The sequence below is a fragment of the Oncorhynchus kisutch genome, linkage group LG9 (genome assembly GCF_002021735.2).
Source record: "Oncorhynchus kisutch isolate 150728-3 linkage group LG9, Okis_V2, whole genome shotgun sequence".
NCBI lineage: Eukaryota > Metazoa > Chordata > Actinopteri > Salmoniformes > Salmonidae > Oncorhynchus > Oncorhynchus kisutch.
This window is the reverse complement of record NC_034182.2, coordinates 2,166,919-2,190,690: the sequence shown is the minus strand read 5'-3', so window position 1 is coordinate 2,190,690 and position 23,772 is coordinate 2,166,919. Positions and strand designations below refer to the sequence as shown.

The 23,772-nt window shown below is 47.6% G+C and overlaps 1 protein-coding gene across 8 annotated transcripts in view; it reads left to right on the top strand.

The window, feature by feature from the left end:
- Positions 1-23,772, top strand: part of LOC109883481 (ankyrin repeat and sterile alpha motif domain-containing protein 1B) — a 222,995-nt gene that overhangs the window by 138,629 nt on the left and 60,594 nt on the right. For all 8 annotated transcript variants that reach the window (XM_031831464.1, XM_031831463.1, XM_031831465.1 and 5 more), the window contains 2 exons: positions 16,608-16,706; positions 20,545-20,697. In XM_031831464.1, coding sequence (XP_031687324.1) covers positions 16,608-16,706; positions 20,545-20,697 — 252 coding nt within the window. The remainder of the gene's footprint in view (positions 1-16,607; positions 16,707-20,544; positions 20,698-23,772) is intronic.

Here is a 23,772-nt window from a genome sequence, read left to right as displayed (position 1 = left end):
TAGTCAGCCAACAATGATTTGCAATTAGCTGAAATTGCTGCTGGCCTGCTGCTGCCTGTGCATGAGCTGAGCGCCTGCTGCTGACGTCACTCACAATGCACTTTTGCAGCCAGGCACGTGTGTTGTGACTGAGTGTGTGACAGAGAAAATCAGTTGTGTCATTTAGAGGGAAAATGCATTTTAGCGTTTGAGTCACTTTTCAGAAGTTGCTAAAAAGTAGCTAAATTTGTTGCTAGGTGCTGTTTGAAAAAAAGAAGTTGCTAGGGTACTCTGAAAAGTTGCTAAATCTAGTAACACAATTTCTAAATTGGCATCACTGATGAGACTACCTAAATCTACCTAAAGAGACTACCTAAATCTACACTGGAACAGCCATCTCAGTAACTGTTGCAATAAATCCAACTACTAACAGATTGGATTAGTTTAGAAACATTTGTTATTTATTTTTGTGTAGTATAAGATTAATCAACCGATCAATGTACATGCAAAAACACAGGTATTTTAACAAACACTTCTGATAATCAACCTGTAGTGGAGCATGCTGGGAAATATGATAATGATGGGCGTGGTTTTAAGCAAACATGTGTTTGTAATTTTAGTCAATAAATCTTGAGCAATCTAAAATCTAGTGTTGCGCAAACTAGAAATCGTATTGCAGCTGGTTGCCTTGATATTTATGGGTTGAATCCACTTCATTGCTATTTTGAAGTCCACTCAACTCACAGAATAATGCTGATTAAGCAATTGGTTAAATGGCTTTTTTACAGTGTGGTATATACAGTAGTATTGGTTTGGCTGTTGTAAGATATGGTCGATTTATTTTATGCAGAGAGAGAGAAACTGCTTATATGTGTCTGAATACTTTTCCACATTTTGTTATGTTACAGCCTTATTCTAAAATGGATTTAATTTGTTTTTCTCTCATCAATCTATACACAATACCCCATAATGACAAAGCAAAAACAGTTTTTTTATACATTTTTGCAAATGTATTACAAATAAAAAACTGAACTATCACATTTACATTAATATTCAGACCCTTTACTCAGTACTTTGTTGAAGCACCTTTGAAGTCGATTACAGCCTTGAGTCATCTTGGGTATGACGCTACAAGCTTGGCACACATGTATTTGGGGAGATTCTCCCATTCTTCTCTGAAGATTTTCTCAAGCTCGGTCAGGTTGGATGGTGTAGCTGCTGAGCCAGGCACGTTGGACACAGTTCAATGTCAGACAGATGTTGCAGGAGCTTTGCGTGTGATGTACTCGATCAAAGAATTTGGACATATCAGCAAGTATCACCCTCACCATAGTTGGTTTTCTGGAGTCTGTAGCTGTCAACCAGGAGTTTTTTTGATGAAGTTCTCCTGGATTTTTCCAGGGCATGAAGTTAAAGAGATGGGCCTCCAGTCACTCATTGTACCTGGGTTGGAAACTTTAGGTATGGGGACACACATTGGCAGTCTTCCAGGCAGTAGGAACAGTCCCCTGCCAGTAGGAGGTGTAAACTATGTGTGTGAGGACAGGGGCTAGATCTTCTGCATGCTCTGTTAGTAGTCAGGCTGGAATGCCATCAGGCCCACAAGATTTACGTGGACTGAGTCTGGTTAGAGCTTGCTTTATCTGGCCAATGCAGCACAGCTCAACCTGACTTGTAGGCACGGGCAGGGGTAAGTTGGCAAGAGGTGTGGTGCTTGTCCATGCTTCAGCAAAAAATACATTAAAAACATCAGCTGCGTCGTTGTCTTCAATTCCCTCCACCTGTATTCTCCCTCCTGATGTTTTCTGTCGTCCCAGTCCTTTGTTAATGAAGTCCCATCATTCCTTAGGGTTTCTCTTCTTTAGGTCCTGGATTTCAGTTTTGTAGTAGTTTGTTTTTGCTTCCTTGATAAGCATTTGCACTGTGTTTCAGTATTTTCTCCATCCCATTGTTTTCCCCCCTGTTGAAAATCTCCTGTCTTTTCCTGATGGCATCCTTTATTCCTTCAGTCATCCAGGGCTTGTCCAGTGTTGCCGTTTTCTTGAATCTGGTTTAAATGGAGGCAAGGCATCCAATGGAACAGAGAGCTTTCAGGAAAAACAGCACTTCCTTGTTGGATTTTCCTCAGGTTTTCGCCTGCAATATCAGTTCTGTTATACTCACAGACAATATTTTGACAGTTTTGGAAACTTCAGAGTGTTTTCTATCCTAATCTGACAATTATATACATATTTTAGATTCTGGGCCTGAGAAATAGGCAGTTTCAAATGGGTACGTGTTTTAGCCAAAAATGAAAATACTGCCCTCTACACTCAAGAAGTTAACAACATTCTCACACTGGTGTTCCTCTTATCCAGGTGGGCGAGGGCACTGGGGCGTGCAATAACATTTTGTCATCTGGTGTCTGTCATGATGTTGTTGATTGTGAGCCATGACCAGCCTTTCAAAACATTACATGCCTACAGATGTGATTGCTAAGGGGCAATAGTCATTTAAACAGGTTACCTTGGCGTTCTTGGGCACAGGTACTATGGTGGTCTGCTTGAAACGTAGGTATTACAGACATGGTCAGGGAAAGGTTGAAAAATGTCAGTGAAGACACTTGCCAGCTGCTCTGAGTATGTAGGCCATCTGGCCACTCGGCCTTGTGAATGTTAACCTGTTTAAAGGTCGAACTCACATGGAGAGCGAGATCACACTGTCCTCTGGAACAGCTGGTGCTCTCATGTATGGCTCATCTAGTAGGCTTGCGTCACCGGGCAGCTCGTGGCTTGGTTTCCCTTTGTAATCCGTGATAGTTTGCAAGCCCTGCCACGTCCAATGAGCATCAGAGCCGGCGTAGTAGGTTTCGATCTTAGTCCTGCTTTGCCTGTTTGATGGCTCATCGGCGGCAGTAGCGAGATTAATTATAAGCGTCTGGATCAGTGTCCCGCTCCTTGAAAGCAGCAGCTCTAGCCTTTAGCTCAGTGCGGATTTTGTCCGTAATCCATGGCTTCTGGTTGGGATATGTACCTATGGTCAATGTGGAGACGACGTCGTCGAGGCACTTGTTAATGAAGCCGGTGACTGATGTGGTAAACTCCTCAATGTTATCGGATAAATCCCTGAACATATTCCAGTCTCTGCTAGCGAAACAGTCCTCTAGCTTAGAATCTGCTTCATCGGACCACTTCTGTATTAAGCGTGTCACTCAGTTTTTGCTTGTAAGCAGGAATCGGGAGGATAGAGTTATGGTCAGATTTGCCAAAGGGCGGGCAAGTGAGAGCCTTGTATGCCTTTCTGTGTGTGGAGTACAGGTGACATGCTGGTAAAAATGATTTCAAATCAAATGTATTTGTCACATATACATGGTTAGCAGATGTTAATGCGATTGTAGCGAAATGCATGTGCTTCTAGTTCCGACAATGCAGTAATAACCAACGAGTAATCTAACCTAACAATTCCAAAACTACTACCTTATACACACAAGTGTAAAGGGATAAAGAATATGTACATAAAGATATATGAATGAGTGATGGTACAGAACGGCATAGGCAAGATGCATTAGATGGTATCGAGTACAGTATATACATATTAGATGAGTAATGTAGGGTATGTAAAAAGTATATTAAGTAGCATTGTTTAAAGTGCCTAGTGGTATATTTTACATCAATTTCCATCAATTGCCATTATTAAAGTGGCTGGAGTTGAGTCAGTGTGTTGGCAGCAGCCACTCAATGTTAGTGGTGGCTGTTTAACAGTCTGATGGCCTTGAGATAGAAGCTGTTTTTCAGTTTCTCTGTCCCTGCTTTGATGCACCTGTACTGACCTCGCCTTCTGGATGATAGCGGGGTGAACAGGTAGACGCTCGGGTGGTTGTTGTCCTTGATGATCTTTATGGCTTTCCTGTGACATCGGGTGGTGTAGGTGTCCTGGAGGGCAGGTAGTTTGCCCCCGGTGATACGTTGTGCAGACCTCACTACCCTCTGGAGAGCCTTACGGTTGTGGGCGGAGCAGTTGCCGTACCAGGCGGTGATACAGCCCGACAGGATGCTCTCGATTGTGCATCTGTCGAAGTTTGTGAGTGCTTTTGGTGACAAGCCGAATTTCTTCAGCCTCCTGAGGTTGAAGAGGCGCTGCTGCGCCTTCTTCACTACGCTGTCTGTGTGGGTGGACCAATTCAGTTTGTCTGTGATGTGTACGCTGAGTAACTTAAATCTTACTACCCTCTCCACTACTGTCCCATCGATGTGGATAGGGGGGTGCTCCCTCTGCTGGTTCCTTTCAGTTTCCCTGCGTTAAAATAACCGGCCACAAGTTGTGCCACCTCTGGAAAGCATTTTCTTGTTTGCTTATGGCCCTATACAGCTCACTGAGTGCAGTCTTTGTGCCAGCATCAGTTTGTATTGGTAAATAGACAACTAGGAAACATAGAGATGAGAACTCGTAAATAGTATGGTCTACAGTTTGAGGTATTCTCACTCAGGCAAGCAAAAACTTGAGACTTCCTTTAGAGATTGTGCACCAGCTCCTGTTGAGAGACCCACCCCTCCCCCTAGCCGTACCTAAGCCGTCCTGTCTAGATGATGCATGTTCGTCGACGTAATCTTGTTAGGAGGCAGCCTGGCCTGCGTCTTTTTAGCGGGGTCCTAGGGATTAGGGCCTAGTCCGGAGTAAGCAGAATGTTTAGAGCTGCCGACTTGTAGAAATCTTCATCCAAATCGAGGTTAGTGATCGCCGTTCTGATGTCCAGAAGCCATTTTCGGTCATAGGAAATGAAGGGGGAGACATTATGTACAGAAGAAGTTTAGATCAACATAAAATAGCCGAAATGGTCACGAGCCCGTAAAAGGCTGCTTTCCACTGCAGTGTGTATAAATACAAAGTGTCACTTGATGTCAATTCAAATGAAGGGAAATAACATTGTGAGCAAAATATTTAATCATATCACTTCAGTAAATGGTTTGTAAAGGCTTGATGACCATAGATTTGAGCATGTGAAGCCTCCATTTCAGAAAATCCTCCTTTATCTCAAATGTCTCATTGGTGTTACGGTCATTGGTGTTACTATTCCTACTGGTGGCACAATGTTATCATAATGGTATCAATTGTTTAAAGTCATTAAGCTACCGTGTTAGTTGATTTCGAATGGGAAGATGTACCCAAACACATACAAATAAAAAAATTGAGAAAAATAAGTTCCTGTTTTCCAAAACTCCTTGCCCAAATGCCACCGTATTTGAAGAATGACCCACATACCATCACCCACACATACCACCCTATCCTTGTCATTCCCTTCCCATTAGTATTATACTAGTCCAGGCTGGGGAATTCTCTCATCCCCGCCTTGCCTGGCCCATTTTTCTTTATTTTATAAATCTGTGATCTCTTCTCCTGCTCTGAAATGCCTTTAGATATAATTCATATTGAATAAAGCCGCGCCGACGCTTCTGCCCGGTCTCTTTCAAGTACCGGGGGTTACTTCAAACTTCACTATTGTTAGTTTCTATTTCTCTGACGCTGGAACATTCCACCACACTAACTCGCTAGGAAGTATTTTCATGTTCTGTTTCTCTTTGAGGTTTCAGCCCGCCGAGTGGCGAGGGAAACGGTTTGAGCTTCTTCCTTCAACTAGGAAACCTTGATGTGGGACACATCGTTTCATATTCATGAGATGTTGGACGACGGGGAGATAAATCATTGATTTGGTTTCCATTAGCCTGAGAAAGAAAACGCTGGAAATTGATGGTGGCCATTTAAAAAAAAATTTTTTTTAGCACCACTCTATTCAGGAGATGAAATTAACAGCAAACTGAAATGGGAACAACGGCAAACTGAAATGGGAACAACAGCTATGCTATGGAGAGGCTGCTTTTCCCATTACAGTTGCATATCAACTTCATGTGATGGAATTGACTAGTGCCTAAATTAATTTGACCCTAACTCTGCTCACTACCACTGCATTAAAGCCTACTGGGATCAACAGGCAAACAGAGACATGTACACACACACACATACGTTACACTCATGCGCATAACAATAGACACACACACACTCCCTACTTTACTCAAGCTTTGGTGATTGTTGTTACCTTGTGAACTCAGGTTTTCTCTGTCCACAATAGAGGGCCTATGAGGGGGCGTGGTCTGTCACCTTAACCAGCCAGTAAAGGACAGCTGTTGGTCTGATTGATGTACGGATAGGGCGAGGGGGGAGGTGCCTGTCGTCATGGAGATGGGTGAAGATGACTTCTGTATTTACATTAAGGGGTCATTATGAAGGGGCTTAAATGGAGACAGATCTCACTCCCGGTACAGACACACCGCTAGATAATGGAGGTGGGTGTGAATGTGTAGGTGGGTACGTGTGTGTGTGTGTGGGTGTGTGTGTGTGTGCAATAGTTAGTATGTAGTAAATAAATTAGCCCATTCTCCTTGTGGAGTCCTCTGTATTAAGCCTTTTGCCCCATGCTACCTCTAACCCCCAACTGTTTATCAGAGGAGAGAGAGTGCATGCAGAACTCTGCAAAAATATCCTCCTTATACAACTTAAAACACCAATAATGCATGCAGAGCAGAATTAGGCCGATACAAGCTAATTATCAAAATCCAGTAAAGAGCCATTCAATTCTACAACCACCTAAAAGGAAGCAATTCCCAAACTTTCCATTTCAAAGCCATCACCTATAGAGAGATTAACCTAGAGAGCCCCAGGACAGCAACACAATTAGACCCAACCAAACCAATGAGAAAACAAAACGAGAATTACAAAAACAGAGCAAATTAGAATACTATTTGGCCCTAAACAGAGCTTAACAGTGGCAGAATACCTGACAACTGACTGAAACAAAATGAAGGAAAGCTTTGACTATGTAGAGACTCCGTGAGCATAGCCTTGCTATTGAGAAAGGCCAACATAGGCAGGCCTGGCTCTCAAGAGAAGACAAATTATGTGGAAACTAAGCTGCACTTCCTAACCTGGCAAATGTATGACCATATTAGAGACACATACAGTGCATTCGTAAAGTATTCAGAGCCCTTGACTTTTTCCACATTTGTTTTGTTACAGCCTTATTCTGAAATGGATTAAATAAAATAAAAATCTTCATCAATCTACACACAATACCCCATAATGATAGTGAAAACAGGTTTTTAGAATTATTTTGAAAATGTATTAAACATTTAAAACAAAAATAAACTCCCCTTTTCAGGACCCTGTCTTTCAAAGATAATTTGTAAAAATCCAAATAACTTTACAGATCTTCATTGTAAAGGGTTTAAACACTGTTTCCCATGTTCAATAAAATATAAACAACTAATGAACATGCACCTGTGGAACGGTCATTAAGACACTAACAGCTTAAAGACGGTAGGCAATTAAGGTCACAGTTATGAAAACTTAGGACACTAACGAGGCCTTCCAACTGACTCTGAAAAACACCAAAAGAAAGATGCCCACGGTCCCTGCTCATCTGCATGAGCGTGCCTTAGGCCTCCTTTCTAGGCATGTAGAAAGGAGGCATGAGGACTGCAGATGTGGCCAGGGCAATACATTGCAATGTCTGTACTGTGAGACGCCTAAGACAGTGCTATAGGGAGACAGGACAGACCGCTGATCGTCCTCGCAGTGGCAGACCACGTGTAACCACATCTGCACAGGATCGGTACATCCGACCATCACACCTGCGGGACAGGTTCAGGATGGCAACAGCAACTGCCCGAGTTACACTAGGAACGCACAATCCATCCATCAGTGCTCAGACTTTCCGCAATAGGCTGAGAGAGGCTAGACTGAGAGCTTGTAGGCCTGTTGTAAGGCAGGTCCTCACCAGACATCACCGGCAACAACGTCGCCTATGGGCACAAACCCACCGTTACTGGACCAGACAGGACTGGCAAAAGTGCTCTTCACTGACGAGTCACGGTTTTGTCTCACCAGGGTTGATGGGCAGGTTTGCGTTTATCGTCATAGGAATGAGCGTTACACTGAGGCTTGTACTCTGGAGCGGGATTGATTTGGAGGGGGAGGGTCCGTCATGGTCTGGGGTGGTGTGTCACAGCATCATCGGACTGAGCTTGTTGTCATTGCAGGTAATCTCAACGCTGTGCATTACAGGGAAGACATCCTCCTCCCTCATGTGGTACCCTTCCTGCAGGCTCATCCTGACATGACCCTCCAGCATGACAATGCCACCAGCCATACGGCTTGTTCTGTGCGTGATTTCCTGCAAGACAGGAATGTCAGCTTTCTGCCATGGCCAGCGAAGAGCCCGGATCTCAATCCCATTGAGCAGGTCTGGAACCTGTTGGATCAGAGGGTGAGGACTAGGGCCATTCCCCCCAGAAATGTCTGGGAACTTGCAGGTGCCTTGGTGGGAGAGTGGGGTAATATCTCACAGCAAGAACTGTCAAATCTGGTGCAGTCCATGAGTAGGACATACACTGCAGTAATTAATGCAGCTGGTGGCCACATCAGATACTTACTGTTACTTTTGATTTTGACCCCCCTTTGTTCAGGGACACATTATTAAATTTTTGTTAGTCACGTCTGTGGAACTTGTTCAGTTTATGTCTCAGTTGTTATGTTCATACAATTATTTACACATTTTAAGTTTGCTGAAAATAAACGCAGATGACAGTGAGAGGACATTTCTTTTTTTGCTGAGTTTACCTTATTTACATATTCAGTATTCAGTATTCAGACCCTTTCCTATGAGACCCGGAATTGAGCTTAGGTACATCCTGTTTCCATTGATCATCCTTGTGATGTTTCTACAACTGGAGTTGGAGTCCACCTGTGGTAAATTCAATTGATTGGACATGATTTGGAAAGGTCCCAAAGTTGACAGTGCATGTCAGAGCAAAAACCAAGCCATGAGGTCGAAGGAATTGTCCATTGAGCTCCTAGACAGGATTGTGTCAAGGCACAGGTCTGGGGAAGGGCAACAAAACATTTCAGCAGCATTGAAGTTCCTCAAGAACACAGTGGCCTCCATCATTCTTAAATGGAAGAAGTTTGGAACCACCAAGACTCTTCCTAGAGCTGGCTGCCCGGCCAAACTGAGCAATCGGGAGAGAAGGACCTTGGTCAGGAAGGTGACCAAGAACCCAATGGGCACTCTGACAGAGGTCCAGAGTTCCTCTGTGGAGATGCCCAACCTTCCAGAAGGACAACCATCTCTGCAGGACTCCACCAATCAGGCCTTAATAGTAGAGTGACCAGATGGAAGCCACACCTCAGTAAAAAGCACCTGACAGCCCGCTTGGAGTTTACCAAAGGCACTTCAAGGACTCTCAGACCATGAGAAACAAGGTCTGATGAAACCATGATTGAACTCTTTGGCCAGAATGCCAAACATCATGTTTGGAGGAAACCTGGCACCATCCTGACGGTGAGGCATGGTGGTGGCAGCATCATGCTATGGGGATGTTTTTCAGCAGCAGGGACTGAGAGACGCAGGAGTGGCTTTGAGGACAAGTCTCAGAATGTCCTTGAGTGGCCCAGCCAGAGCCTGGACTTGAACCCTATCGAACATCTCTGGAGAGACATGAAAATAGCTGTGCAGCGACGCTCCCCATCCAACCTGATAGAGCTTGAGAGGATCTGCAGAGAAGAATGGGAGAAAATCCCCAAATACAGGTGTGCCAAGCTTCTAGTGTCATACCCAAGAAGACTCGAGGCTGTAATCGTGCTTCAAGAAAGTACTGAGTAAAGGGTCTGAATCCTTATGTAAATGTGATATTTCCATTTTTCCATTTTTATAAATTTGCAAAAATATCTAAACCTGTTTTCACTTTGTCATTATGGAGGATTGTGTGTAGATTGATGATGGGGAAAAAACAATTCAATCCATTTTAGAACACGGCTGTAACGTAACAAAATGTGTATAAATTGAAGGGATCTGAATACTTTCTGAATGCACTCTATTTCCCTCAGATTACACAGACCCACAAGGAATTTGAAAACAAATACAATTTTGATGAACTCCCATATATATTTGGTGAAATAGCAGTGTGACATCACAACAGCAAGATTTATGACCTGTTGCCACAAGAAAAGGGCAACCAGTGAAGAACAAACACCATTGCAAATATAACCAATATTTGTTTATTTAACTACTTTAACTATTTGCACATCGTTACAACACTGTACATAGCCATAATGTGACATTTGAAATGTCTCTATTCCTCTGAAACTTTTGTGAGTTTAATGTTTACTGTCCATTTTTTATTTATTTTTCATTTATTTATTTCTCTTTATTTATGATCTATTTAACTTGCTTTGGCAATGTTAACATATGTTTCCCACGGAGAACGAGAGACCGATGGAGACAGACTGAGTGATTTGTACTAGCTAGTCATTGAGCTCCTGTTGGTCTTGATAATGGATTTCTGTACCATTACAGAATATAAATGTCTTCCCTCTATTACTTTGACTGTGGCATGTAAATCCTGGGCTGCATGAATTTTAATTTCTGCTTTTTAAGGGGAGCTTGACCCGAAGCATTGTGTGAAAGCACTACTATGGTCTTGATAATAGACCTATCAACAGTTCAATTGAATTGACACAGTGAAGTTTTTTGCTGTTAATGAAAAGCACTTAGGTAAAGTGTGTCATTATTTGTTATATTCAATTAACACATAGAGATATTGCAATATTTCATGGTATGTGGAACAAGAACATCACAATAATCTGGGAGCATGAGCAGCAGTGTGTGGTGTTAAACAGGTATCACAGCATTGAATTGTACAGTTTAGCGAAGTTATAGAAATGGAATGTTATAGAAAATGTATATAGAACAAACATCTTTAAAGACTTTCTCTTCCAGAAGTTATGTTTATTCTATACATGGCATTACTATACCCTTAGCCTAACAGCTTCCTTTCCTCTTCTCCTTTCCTTGTCTCATTTCCTAGATAGGACCAGATAGGTTTTCAACATATTGCTGTAATTTGTCAAGCCCTTTACAATCAATGGTCGTGAAGGGAAGGATATGAGAAAAGAAAGCAATTTATAACCATTGAGATGCAGCCAATGATGGTGTAGGTCATGGTAGAAGTTGAACCTATCCCGATCCTAACCTTTACTGTCATGGAGTGAAAATAATATCATCCCTGGTTAGGGGTTGTTACGGGAAACATCTACCTACCCTGCTAATGTCATCATTAGCTCAGGGGTCAAAGTTGAATATGTCATGTAACCCCAGAGCAGAAATGAAGTGATTACATAGGGTGCGTGTACACAGGCAGCCCAATTCAGACTTTCTTACACTAATTGGATGAGCTCTGAAATGGACTTTGATTGGTCAAAAGACCAATTAGTGACAAAAATATCAGAATTTAGCCATTGTGTGAGCGTGTGAGAGAGAGAGAGAGAGAGAGAGAGAGAGAGATTCTATGAAAAGAAGGGCAGACGGAACAAGACAAACACCCTCAGCCTCTCTATCTCCCCCTGTCAGAGACCAGCGGCGAGCGATTAGTCATGTCTTTGAAGCCCCAGCCATCCGTCTCTGCCCCGGCTCTGGGTGCCATTACTCTGGTCTGACGGTGTAGGGCGGTGACTGTAACAGATGCTGGGTGTTCTGGGCTCTCTTAATCAGCCTGAGTGGTCTATCGAACAAGGGCACTGGAGGAGACTGTGTGTGTCTCAAATGGCCCTCTATTCCCATGTAGTGCAACACTTTGGCTAGTAAATTCAATACAACTGTATTTATACCCTAAGATATTGCAACTTACGTTCTCTAATATAATACAATAGCATCACGTTACCCTAATGTACCGCCCCATACAGTACATAAATACAACATAAGCCCATGGCTCTTGGTCTATAGAGAGCAGCAGGTTAGAGGTTCACATTGAAGATGATATGAAAAAGATTGCTGTGAAATCTGCCGTTCCATTCCTCCTTCATCCCTGTCTTCAGTGCTCCAGATCGATAGCTATCTGTGTTATTGTCTAGCCAGGCCAAGAGAGAGGGAGATTAAGAGAGGGGATGAATGAGATGTGGAGGAGTGACAAGTTCAGTCCCCCTACCAGGTGTGATCTGTGTCTGGGCTTTAGTACAGCCTGAGGCTGGGGCTCCACAGAGAGAGAGAGACAACCCCCAGCCCCTCACCTCTCTGGTGCCTCTGTTACTCTCTCTATGTTTCTTCCTCTGATTCTGATTCTCTCTCTCTCTCTCTCAAACTCTCTCTTTCTATCTCTTTCTCCCTCTCTCCTCTGTCCTTTATTCACTCTGTCTGTCTGTCTGTCGCTCTGTCTGTCGCTCTGTCTGTCGCTCTGTCTGTCGCTCTGTCTGTTGCTCTGTCTCTCTCTCACTCTGTCTCTCTCTCGCTCTGTCTATCTCTGTCTCTGTCTCTCTCTCTCGCTATGTCTGTCGCTCTGTCTCTCTCTCGCTCTGTCTATCTCTGTCTCTGTCTCTCTCTCTCGCTCTGTCTCTCTCGCTCTGTCTCTCTCTCGCTCTGTCTCTCTCTCGCTCTGTCTCTCTCTCGCTCTGTCTATCTCTGTCTCTGTCTCTCTCTCTCGCTCTGTCTCTCTCGCTCTGTCTCTCTCTCACTCTGTCTCTCTCTCATGCTCTTTCTGTCAATTTCAATGTAAGGGCCTTTATTGGCAGGGGAAACGTGTGTTTACATTGCCAAAGCAAGTGAAATAGATTATAAACAAAAGTGAAATAAACAATACAAAATAGATGGTAAACATTACACTTAAAAAGTTCCCAAAAAATAAAGACATTTGTCAGTGTTGTAATGATGTACAATGTGATGTGTAATGATAATTAAAGTACAAAACTGAAAATAAATCAACATAAATATAGGTTGTATTTACAATGGTGCTTGTTTTTCACTGGTTTCCCTTATGGCAACAGGTCACACATGTTGCTGCTGTGATTGCACACTGGTATTTCACCCAATAGATATGGGAGTTTATCAAAATTGGAATTGTTTTCGAATTCTTTGTGTGTCTGTGTAATCTGAAGGAAATATGTCTCTCTAATATGGTCATACATTTGGCAGCAGGTTAGGAAGTGCAGCTCAGTTTCCACCTCATTTTGTGGGAAGTGTGCACATAGCCTGTCTTCTCTTGAGAGCCATGTCTGCCTACGGCGGCCTTTCTCAATAGCAAGGCTATCCTCACTGAGTCTGTACATCGCCAAAGATTTCCTTAATTGTGAGGTCCGTCACAGTGGTCAGGTATTCTGCCACTGTGTACTCTCTGATTAGGGCCAGTCACAGTGGTCAGGTATTCTGCCACTACTCTCTGTTTAGGGCCAAATAGCATTCCAGTTTCCCCTGTTTTTTGGTAAATGTTTTCCAATGTGCCAAGTAATTATTTTTAGTTTTCTCATGATTTGGTTGGGTCTAATTGTGTTGTTGTCCTGGGGCTCCGTGGGGTTTGTTTGTGTTTGTGAACAGAGCCCCAGGACCAGCTTGCTTAGGTTTATTTATCTATAGGTGATGGCTTTGTTATGGAAGGTTTGGGAATTGCTTCCATTTAGGTGGTTGTAGAATTTGACGTCTCTTTTCTGGATTTTTATAATTAGCGGGTATCGGCCTAATTCTGTTCTGCATGCATTATTGGGTGTTTTTTCAGAATTCTGCATGCAGAGTCTCAATTTGGTGTTTGTCCCATTTTGTGAATTATTGGTTGGTGAGCAGACCCCAGACCTCACGACCATAAAGGGCAATGTGTTCTATAACTGATTGAAGTTTTTTTTTTGCCAGATTCCAATTGGTATGTTGAATGTTATGTTTCTTTTAGTGGCATAGAAGACCCTTCTTGCCTTGTCTCAGATAGGTCACAGCTTTGTGGAATTTACCTGTGGTACTGATGTTTAGGCTGAGGTATGTATAGTTTTTTTGTGTGCTCTAGGGCAACAGTGTCTAGATGGAATTTGTATTCATAGTCCTGGTCTCTGGACCTATTTTGGAACACCATTATTTTTGTCTTACTGCGATTTACTGTCAGGGCCCAGGTCTGACAGAATCGGTGCAGAAGATCTAGGTGCTGCTGTAGGCCCTCCTTGTTTGAGGACAGAAGCATCAGATCATCAGTAGACATTTGACTTCAGATTCTAGTAGGGTGAGGCCAGGTGCTGCAGACTGTTCTAGTGCCCTCGCCAGTTTGTTGATATATCTGTTGAAGAGGTGGGGCTTAAGCTGCATCCCTTTTTGAAGAGAGTGCCGGAGGGGATGGCTGCTGATTTATGGGCTCTCAACCATCCGTGTTGTTTATAAGTTATTTTACACATAATGTTGATGCTACAGTCTCTTATGACCAGAAAGAGCTTCTGGACATCAGAACAGCGATTACTCACCTTGAACTGGGCGAATACATTTTCTTAAATGAGTCAAACGCGAGGTATTTACTCCAGACACCCGAATAGGCCCTCATCCCCGTCATTGACCAGAGAAAGAGACGTAGGTATCGTGGGAGGAGATCGGGGTGCCTTGTGAGGATCCGGCGACGAGTGGCGAATCTGCCTTTGCCATCGGTACTATTGGCCATCGTACAATCGCTGGATAATTAAGTGGACGAACTTCAAGCACGTATATCCTACCAACAGGACATTCAAAACTGTAATATATTTTGTTTCACCGAGTTGTGACTGAACGACGACATGAATAACATACAGCTGGCGGCAGGATACAACAGCAGCCTCTGGTAAGACGAGGGTTGAAGGTCTATGTATATTTGTAAACAACAGCTGGTGCACGATATCTAAGGAAGTCTCAAGGTTTTTCTCGCCTGAGTATCTCATGATAAGCTGTAGACCAAACTATCTACCAAGAGAGTTTTCATCTATATTCTTCGTAGCTGTCTATTTACCACCACAAACTGATGCTGGCACTAAGACCGCACTCAATGAGCTGTATACAGCCATAAGCAAACAGGAAAACGCTCATCCAGAGGCGGCACTCCTAGTGGCCGGGGACTTTAATGCAGGGAAACTTAAATACATTTACCTCATTTCTACCAACATGTTAAATGTGCAACCAGAGGGAAAAAAACTGTAGGCCATCTTTATTCCACAGACAGAGATGTGTACAAAGCTTTCCCTCGCCCTCCATTTGGCAAATCTGACCATAATTCTATCCTCCTGATTAAAGTAGGAAGCACCAGTGACTCGGTCCAAAAAAAGTGGTCAGATGAAGCAGATGCTAAGCTACTGGACTGTTTTGCTAAGCACAGACTGGAATTTGTTCCGGGATTCTCTTCCGATGGCATTAAGGAGTACACCACATCAGTCACTGGCTTCATCAATAAGTGCATTGAAGACGTTGTTCCAACAGTGACTGTACGTAAATACCCCAACCAGAAGCCATAGATTGCAGGCAACATCCGCACTGAGCTAAAGAGTAGAGCTGCCGCTTTCAAGGAGCGCGAATCTAACCCGGAAGCTTATAAGAAATTTCGCTATGTCCACCGATGAACCATCAAACAGGCAAAGCGTCAATACAGGACTAAGATCGAATCGTACGACACCGGTTCTGACACTCGTTGGATGTGGCAAGGCTTGCAAACTATCAAAGATTACCAAGGGAAGCACTGCCGGGAGCTGCCCAGTGACACGAGCCTACCAGACGAGCTAAATTACTTCTATGCTCGCTTCGAGGCAAGTAACACTGAAACATGCATGAGAGCATCAGCTGTTCCAGACGACTGTGTGATCACGCTCTCCACAGCCAATGTGAGGAAGAACTTTAAACAGGTCAACATTCACAAGGCCGCAGGGCCTGACGGATTACCAGTACTTGTACTCTGAGCATGAGCTGACCAACTGGCACATGTCTTCACTGACATTTTCAACCTCTCCCTGTCTGAGTCTGTAATACCAACATGTTTCAAGCAGACCACCATAGTGCCTGTACCCAAGAACACTAAGGTAACCTGCCTAAATGACTACCGACGAATAGCACTCATGTCTGTAGCCATGAAGTGCTTTGAAAGGCTGGTCATGGCTCACATCAGCACCATTATCCCAGAAATCCTAGACCCACTCCAATTTGCATACCGCCCCAACAGATCCACAGATGATGCAATCTCAATCAGATGATGTCTGTCTGTCTGTCTGTATGTCTGTCTGTATGTCTGTCTGTCGCTGTCTGTCTGTCGCTGTCTGTCTGTCTGTCGCTGTCTGTCTCTCGCTGTCTGTCTCTCGCTCGGTCTCTCACTCAGTCTCTCACTCAGTCTCTCACTCAGTCTCTCACTCAGTCTCTCACTCAGTCTCTCACTCAGTCTCTCACTCAGTCTCTCACTCAGTCTCTCACTCAGTCTCTCACTGTCAATTAAATTTCAATTTAAGGGGCTTTATTGGCATGGGAAACATATGTTTACATATTAAATAGATAATAAACAAAAGTGAAAAACAAAAAAATTTCATTAATATTTATATACAGTGTTGTAATAATGTGCAAATAGTTCAAGTACAAAAGGGAAAATAAGTATAGGTTGCGTGCGGGGTAGGGGGTGCCTTACACAAAAAATGACAGTGTAAATAACTAAGAAACGAGTTAGATTATTGGTAGCCATTTATGCAAGATACCCCTCACAACAAGGCATTGGGATGGGTGGAGTAGTGAACAGAGGTCTCTGCATGATGATGTCACTGATCAATGGGCTGATGATGTCATGTGTATGTTCCCCATGCAGGGCAGTAACGTGGTGGAGGACCAGGACCTGCTGGAGATCGGGATCCTCAACTCAGCCCACAGACAGAGGCTGCTACAGGCTATACGCCTACTGCCCAGGGTCAGTACTGTGTGCGTGCGTGCATTTGTGTGGACTGCAGTAAAAATGAATCTAGCATCATTAGGATTCTGTGGAGGGGATAACATCAGAAGATGAGCTCTTCAACAGTATAAATTAAATATTGTATTTGTGCATCTCTGAGCGACGTTCTATCTAATCCTGGGGTCATTTCATGTTTTCATGTGTATCTGAGTTATTCGCCAATAGAACATCGCTCTAAAAATGATATAACATTCAAAATGGTTGAGTCTTTCCTTGTGCAGTCACACACACAACCAATATAGCCAACTAAGTGAGAGATGTCAATTAAATGAGAGAGGGAGGGGGGGAGGAACTCTGGGTAACCAATCTTCTTAATTTTCATCTCAGTCAGCACTTTCCTTCTCTGATCCCTGCAAAGTTTTCAAACGACAGAGAAATCCTCTCTCTCTTCTCCCTCACCTTGTGGAAAGAAGGATGCACATTTTAGGTAAATGTCACACGATGTGCTCACTCCAAAGTCCCAACTCTTCTTAAAAGTAGGATGGCGAATCCTTATTACTTCAGATATCTCCTCTTCTATGAGAAAAAGCAGAATGCTCTTCTCCTCTGAAGTCCTGTTGACTGTATTGCAAAAGACAACAAACCATACCAACCATACCACCATACCAAGTTAATATAGGGAAGAATAAGATGCATTTGCCTAATCCTAAATAAACCTTTAGCCCCTACACCCCTTGTTGATCTGATGGATTTAGATAGCTATTCTGTAAGCAGTATGGAACTAGCCCTGCCTCTCCCTCTGAATGGCTAGGTGGGATTTTCTCTGTAATGCTTATCATGTCCTTGGGTGCTAAGGGTTGATATGGAATTCAGAATCTTATATCCAATTTCTGTATTTAAGTCATCATTTACCCCCTCCCTCCCTGTCTCCCTCTGCCCCCTCCCTCCCTGTCTCCCTCTGCCCCCTCCCTCCCTGTCTCCCTCTGCCCCCTCCTTCCCTGTCTCCCTCTGCCCCTCCCTCCCTCCCTCCCTGTCTCCCTCTCTGCTCCCCTCCCTCCCTGTCTCTCTCTGCCCCCTCCCTCCCTCCCTCCCTGTCTCCCTCCCTCCCTGTCTTCCTGTCTTCCTGTCTCCCTCCCTCCCTGTCTTCCTCTCTGCTCCCCTCCCTCCCTGTCTCTCTCTGCCCCCTCCCTCCCTCCCTCCCTCCCTCCCTCTCTGCTCCCCTCCCTCCCTCCCTGTCTCCCTCTCTGCTCCCCTCCCTCCCTGTCTCTCTCTGCCCCCTCCCTCCCTCCCTCCCTCCCTCCCTCCCTCCCTCCCTCCCTCCCTCCCTCCCTCCCTCCCTCCCTCCCTCCCTCCCTCCCTCCCTCCCTCCCTCCCTCCCTCCCTCCCTCCCTGTCTCCCTCCCTCCCTGTCTCCCTCCCTCCCTGTCTCCCTCTCTGCTCCCCTCCCTCCCTCCCTCCCTCCCTCCCTCCCTCCCTCCCTCCCTCCCTCCCTCCCTCCCTCCCTCCCTCCCTCCCTCCCTCCCTCCCTCCCTCCCTCCCTGTCTCCCTCCCTCTCTGCTCCCCTCCCTCCCTGTCTCTCTCTGCCCCCTCCCTCCCTGTCTCTCTCTCTGCCCCCTCCTCCCTCCCTCCCTCCCTCCCTCCCTCCCTCCCTCCCTCCCTCCCTGTCTCCCTCCCTCCCTGTCTCCCTCTCTGCTCCCCTCCCTCCCTCCCTCCCTCCCTCCCTCCCTCCCTCCCTCCCTCCCTCCCTCCCTCCCTCCCTCCCTCCCTCCCTGTCTCCCTGTCTCCCTGTCTCCCTGTCTCCCTCCCTCTCTGCTCCCTCCCTCCCTGTCTCTCTCTGCCCCCTCCCTCCCTGTCTCCCTCTGCCCCCTCCCTCCCTGTCTCCCTCTGCCCCCTCCCTCCCTGTCTCCCTCTGCCCCCTCTTTCCCTGTCTCCCTCTGCCCCCTCTTTCCCTGTCTCCCTCTCTGCTCCCCTCCCTCCCTGTCTCCCTCTCTGCTCCCCTCCCTCCCTGTCTCCCTCTGCCCCCTCCTTCCCTGTCTCCCTCTGCCCCTCCCTCCCTCCCTGTCTCCCTCTCTGCTCCCCTCCCTCCCTGTCTCTCTCTGCCCCCTCCCTCCCTCCCTCCCTCCCTCCCTCCCTCCCTCCCTCCCTCCCTCCCTCCCTCCCTCCCTCCCTCCCTCCCTCCCTCCCTCCCTCCCTCCCTCCCTCCCTCCCTCCCTGTCTCCCTCCCTCCCTGTCTTCCTGTCTCCCTCCCTCCCTGTCTTCCTCTCTGCTCCCCTCCCTCCCTGTCTCTCTCTGCCCCCTCCCTCCCTCCCTGTCTCCCTCTCTGCTCCCCTCCCTCCCTCCCTGTCTCCCTCTCTGCTCCCCTCCCTCCCTGTCTCTCTCTGCCCCCTCCCTCCCTCCCTCCCTCCCTCCCTCCCTCCCTCCCTCCCTCCCTCCCTCCCTCCCTCCCTCCCTGTCTCCCTCCCTGTCTCCCTCCCTGTCTCCCTCCCTGTCTCCCTCCCTGTCTCCCTCTCTGCTCCCCTCCCTCCCTCCCTCCCTCCCTCCCTCCCTCCTCCCTCCCTCCCTCCCTCCCTCCCTCCCTCCCTCCCTCCCTCCCTCCCTCCCTCCCTCCCTCCCTCCCTCCCTCCCTCCCTGTCTCCCTGTCTCCCTGTCTCCCTGTCTCCCTGTCTCCCTCCCTCTCTGCTCCCCTCCCTCCCTGTCTCTCTCTGCCCCCTCCCTCCCTGTCTCCCTCTGCCCCCTCCCTCCCTGTCTCCCTCTGCCCCCTCCCTCCCTGTCTCCCTCTGCCCCCTCTTTCCCTGTCTCCCTCTGCCCCCTCTTTCCCTGTCTCCCTCTCTGCTCCCCTCCCTCCCTGTCTCCCTCTCTGCTCCCCTCCCTCCCTGTCTCCCTCTGCCCCTCCCTCCCTGTCTCCATCTGCCCCCTCCCCCCCTGTCTCTCTCTGCCCCCTCCCTCCCTGTCTCCCTCTCTGCTCCCCTCCCTCCCTGTCTCCCTCTCTGCTCCCTGTCTCCCTCTCTGCTCCCTGTCTCCCTCTCTGCTCCCCTCCCTCCCTGTCTCCCTCTGCCCCCTCCCTCCCTGTCTCCCTCTGCCCCCTCCCTCCCTGTCTCTCTCTGCCCCCTCCCTCCCTGTCTCCCTCTCTGCTCCCCTCCCTCCCTGTCTCCCTCTCTGCTCCCCTCCCTCCCTGTCTCCCTCTGCCCCCCTCCCTCCCTGTCTCTCTCTGCCCCCTCCCTCCCTGTCTCCCTCTCTGCTCCCCTCCCTCCCTGTCTCTCTCTGCCCCCCCCCCTCCCTGTCTCCCTCTCTGCTCCCCTCCCTCCCTGTCTCCCTCTCTGCTCCCCTCCCTCCCTGTCTCTCTCTGCCCCCTCCCTCCCTGTCTCCCTCTCTGCTCCCCTCCCTCCTTTCTTCCCTCTCTGCCCCCGTCCCTCCTTTCTTCCCTCTCTGCCCCCCTCCCTCCCTGCCTCCCTCTTTGCCCCCCTCCCTCCCTGCCTCCCTCTTTGCCCCCCTCCCTCCCTGCCACCCTCCCTGCCCCCCTCCCTCCTTTCTTCCCTCTCTGCCCCCCTCCCTCCCTGCCTCCCTCTTTGCACCCCTCCCTCCTTTCTTCCCTCTCTGCCCCCCTCCCTCCTTTCCTCCCTCCTTTCTTCCCTCTCTGCCCCCCTCCCTCCCTGCTTCCCTCTCTGCCCCCCTCCCTCCTTTCTTCCCTCTCTGCCCATCTCCCTCCTTTCCTCCCTCCTTTCTTCCCTCTCTGTCCACCTCCCTCCTTTCCTCCCTCCCTGCCTCCCTCTCTGCCCCCCACCCTAGTTTTAGTGTACGGTATCATTGCTCTTCATATCATCTAGTGACAGTCTGTCCCCTCATCCTTCCCCCTCCAGGTGCGTCCTATTGGCTATGACGGTAACAACCCCACGTCAGTGGCTGAGTGGCTGGAGTCTCTGGAGCTGGGAGACTACACTAAGTCCTTCCTCATCAACGGATACACCTCCATGGAACTGGTCAAGAAGATCTGGGAGATAGAACTCATCAATGTGAGTCTATTACTGGTTATTGCTGGTTATTACTGTTTTTTAATGTGCTTGCTGAAAACACACTGCTGTTATTCCCCATACGCTACTATAGAAATACTGACTGAAGAAGACAGTAGAAGAAAGCACACACATTTCTGCTAGTAAATGTTCATTTTCTAGTTTGTTTATTAGGATCTATCTTTAGTACACAGAACAGATAGATGATGACACGTGGAGCACAGGTGGTGGTCACATGGTCCCCCTGACAGATTTTTGTCATCTTTGGATCGTTGGAACACACAGCTTGGTTGTGGGTTGCAGGGTTGGTTGGGGAAACCCTTCAGTGAGTGAGTGGTTGGTGGGTTGCAAAGTTGGTTGGTTGGTGGGTTGCAGGGTTGGTTGGTGGGTTGGTGGGTTGGTGGGTTGCAAGGTTGGTGGGTTGCAAGGTTGGTTGGTTGGTGGGTTGCAAGGTTGGTTGGTTGGTGGGTTGCAGGGTTGGTTGGTTGGTGGGTTGCAGGGTTGGTGGGTTGCAGGGTTGGTGCTTTGGTGGGTTGCAGGGTTGGTTGGTTGGTGGGTTGCAGGGTTGGTTGGTTGGTGGGTTGCAGGGTTGCAGGGTTGGTTGGTTGGTGGGTTGCAGGGTTGGTTGGTTGGTGGGTTGCAGGGTTGGTTCTTTGGTGGGTTGCAGGGTTGGTTGGTTGGTTGGTGGGTTGCAGGGTTGGTTGGTTGGTGGGTTGCAGGGTTGGTTGGTGGGTTGCAGGGTTGACTGGTTGGTGTGTTGCAGGGTTGGTGGGATGCAGGGTGGGTTGCAGGGTTGGTGGGTTGCAGGGTTGGTTGGTGGGTTGCAGGGTTGGTTGGTTGGTGGGTTGGTTGGTTGGTGGGTTGCAGGGTTGGTTGGTTGGTGGGTTGCAGGGTTGGTTGGGGGGTTGGTTGGTTGGTGGGTTGCAGGGTTGGTTAGTTACAGGGTTCATGGGTTGGTTAGAAGGTTGGTTGCAGGTTTGGTGGGTTGATTGGATACAAGGTTGGTGGGTTGGTTGGTGGGTTGGTTGGTTGGTTACTGGGTTGGTGGGTTGGTTACAGGGTTGGCTGTTTGGTGGATTGGTTACAGGGTTGGTGGGTTGGTTGATTGATTGGTGGGTTGGTTACAGGGTGGGTTGGTTGGTGGGTTGGTTACAGGGTGGGTTGGTAGATTGGTTACTGGGTTGGTTGCAGGGTTGATGGGTTGATTGGATACAAGGTTGGTGGGTTGGTTACAGGGTTGGCTGGTGGGTTGGTGGATTGGTTACTGGGTTGTTTGCAGGGTTGGTGGGTTGGTTACAGGGTGATTACAGTGTTGATTACCGGGTTGGTTGGTTACAGGTTTTGTGGGTTGGTTACAGGGTTGGTGGGTTGGTTGGTGGGTTGTTTGCAGGGCTGGTGGGTTGTTTGGTTATAGGGTTGGTTACAGGGTTAGTGGGTTGGTTACAGGGTTTATGGGTTGGTTACAGGGTTTATGGGTTGGTTACAGGGTTGGTGGGTTGGTTACAGGGTTGGTGGGTTACAGGGAGGATGGGTTGGTTACAGGGTTGGTGGGTTGGTAACAGGGTTGGTGGGTTGGTAACATGGTTGGTGAGTTGGTTGATGGGTTACAGGGTGGATGGGTTGGTCACAGGGTTGGTGGGTTGGTGGGTTGGTTACAGGGTTGGTGGGTTGGTTACAGGGTTGGTGGGTTGGTTACAAGGTTGGTGGGTTGGTTGGTTGGTGGGTTGTTTGCAGGGCTGGTGGGTTGGTAACAGGGTTACAGGGTGGATGGGTTGGTCACAGGGTTGGTGGGTTGGTTACAGGGTTGGTGGGTTGGTTACAGGTTTGGTGGGTTGGTTACAAGGTTGGTGGGTTGGTTGGTTGGTTGGTGGGTTGTTTGCAGGGCTGGTGGGTTGGTTGGTTACAGGGCTGGTGGGTTGGTTACAGGGTTGGTGGGTTGGTTACAGGGTTGGTGGGTTGGTTACAGGGCTCGTGGGTTGGTTACAGGGTTGGTAGGTTGGTTACAGGGTTGGTGGGTTGGTAACAGGGTTGGTAGGTTGGTTACAACGTTGGTGGATTGGTTGGTTGGTGGGTTGTTTGCAGGAATGATGGGTTGGTTGGTAACAGGGTTGGTGGGTTGGTAACATGGTTTGTGAGTTGGTTGGTGGGTTACAGGGTGGATGGGTTGGTCACAGGGTTGGTGGGTTGGTTACAGGGTTGGTGGGTTGGTTACAGGGTTGGTGGGTTGGTTACAAGGTTGGTGGGTTGGTTGGTGGGTTGTTTGCAGGGCTGGTGGGTTGGTTGGTTACAGGGCTGGTGGGTTGGTAACAGGGTTACAGGGTTGGTGGGTTGGTTACAGGGTTGGTGGGTTGGTTACAAGGTTGGTGGGTTGGTTACAGGGCTCGTGGGTTGGTAACAGGGTTACAGGGTTGGTAGGTTGGTTACAGGGTTGGTGGGTTGGTAACAGGGTTACAGGGTTGGTTGGTTGGTTACAACGTTGGTGGATTGGTTGGTTGGTTGGTTGGTGGGTTGTTTGCAGGAATGATGGGTTGGTTGGTTACAGGGTTGGTAGGTTGAAATCCACGATCATCTCCTTTGTTTTGTTGACGTTGAGTGTGAGGTTATTTTCCTGACACCACACTCCGAAGGCCCTCACCACCTCCCTGTAGGCCGTCTCGTTGTTGGTAATCAAACCTACCACTGTAGTGTCGTCTGCAAACTTGATGATTGAGTTGGAGGCGTGCATGGCCACGCAGTCGTGGGTAAACAGGGAGTATAGGAGAGGGCTCAGAATGCACCCTTTTGGGGCCCCAGTGTTGAGGATCAGCAGAGCTGAGATGTTGTTACCTACCCTCACCACCTGGGGTGTCGGCCCGTGAGGAAGTCCAGGACCCAGTTGCACAGGGCGGGGTCAAGACCCAGGGTTTCGAGCTTGATGACGAGTTTGGAGGGTACTATGGTGTTAAATGCTGAGCTGTAGTCAATGAACAGCATTCTCACATAGGTATTCCTCTTGTCCAGATGGGTTAGGGCAGTGTGCAGTGTGGTTGCGATTGCGTCGTCTGTGGACCTATTGGGGTGGTAAGCAAATTGGAGTGG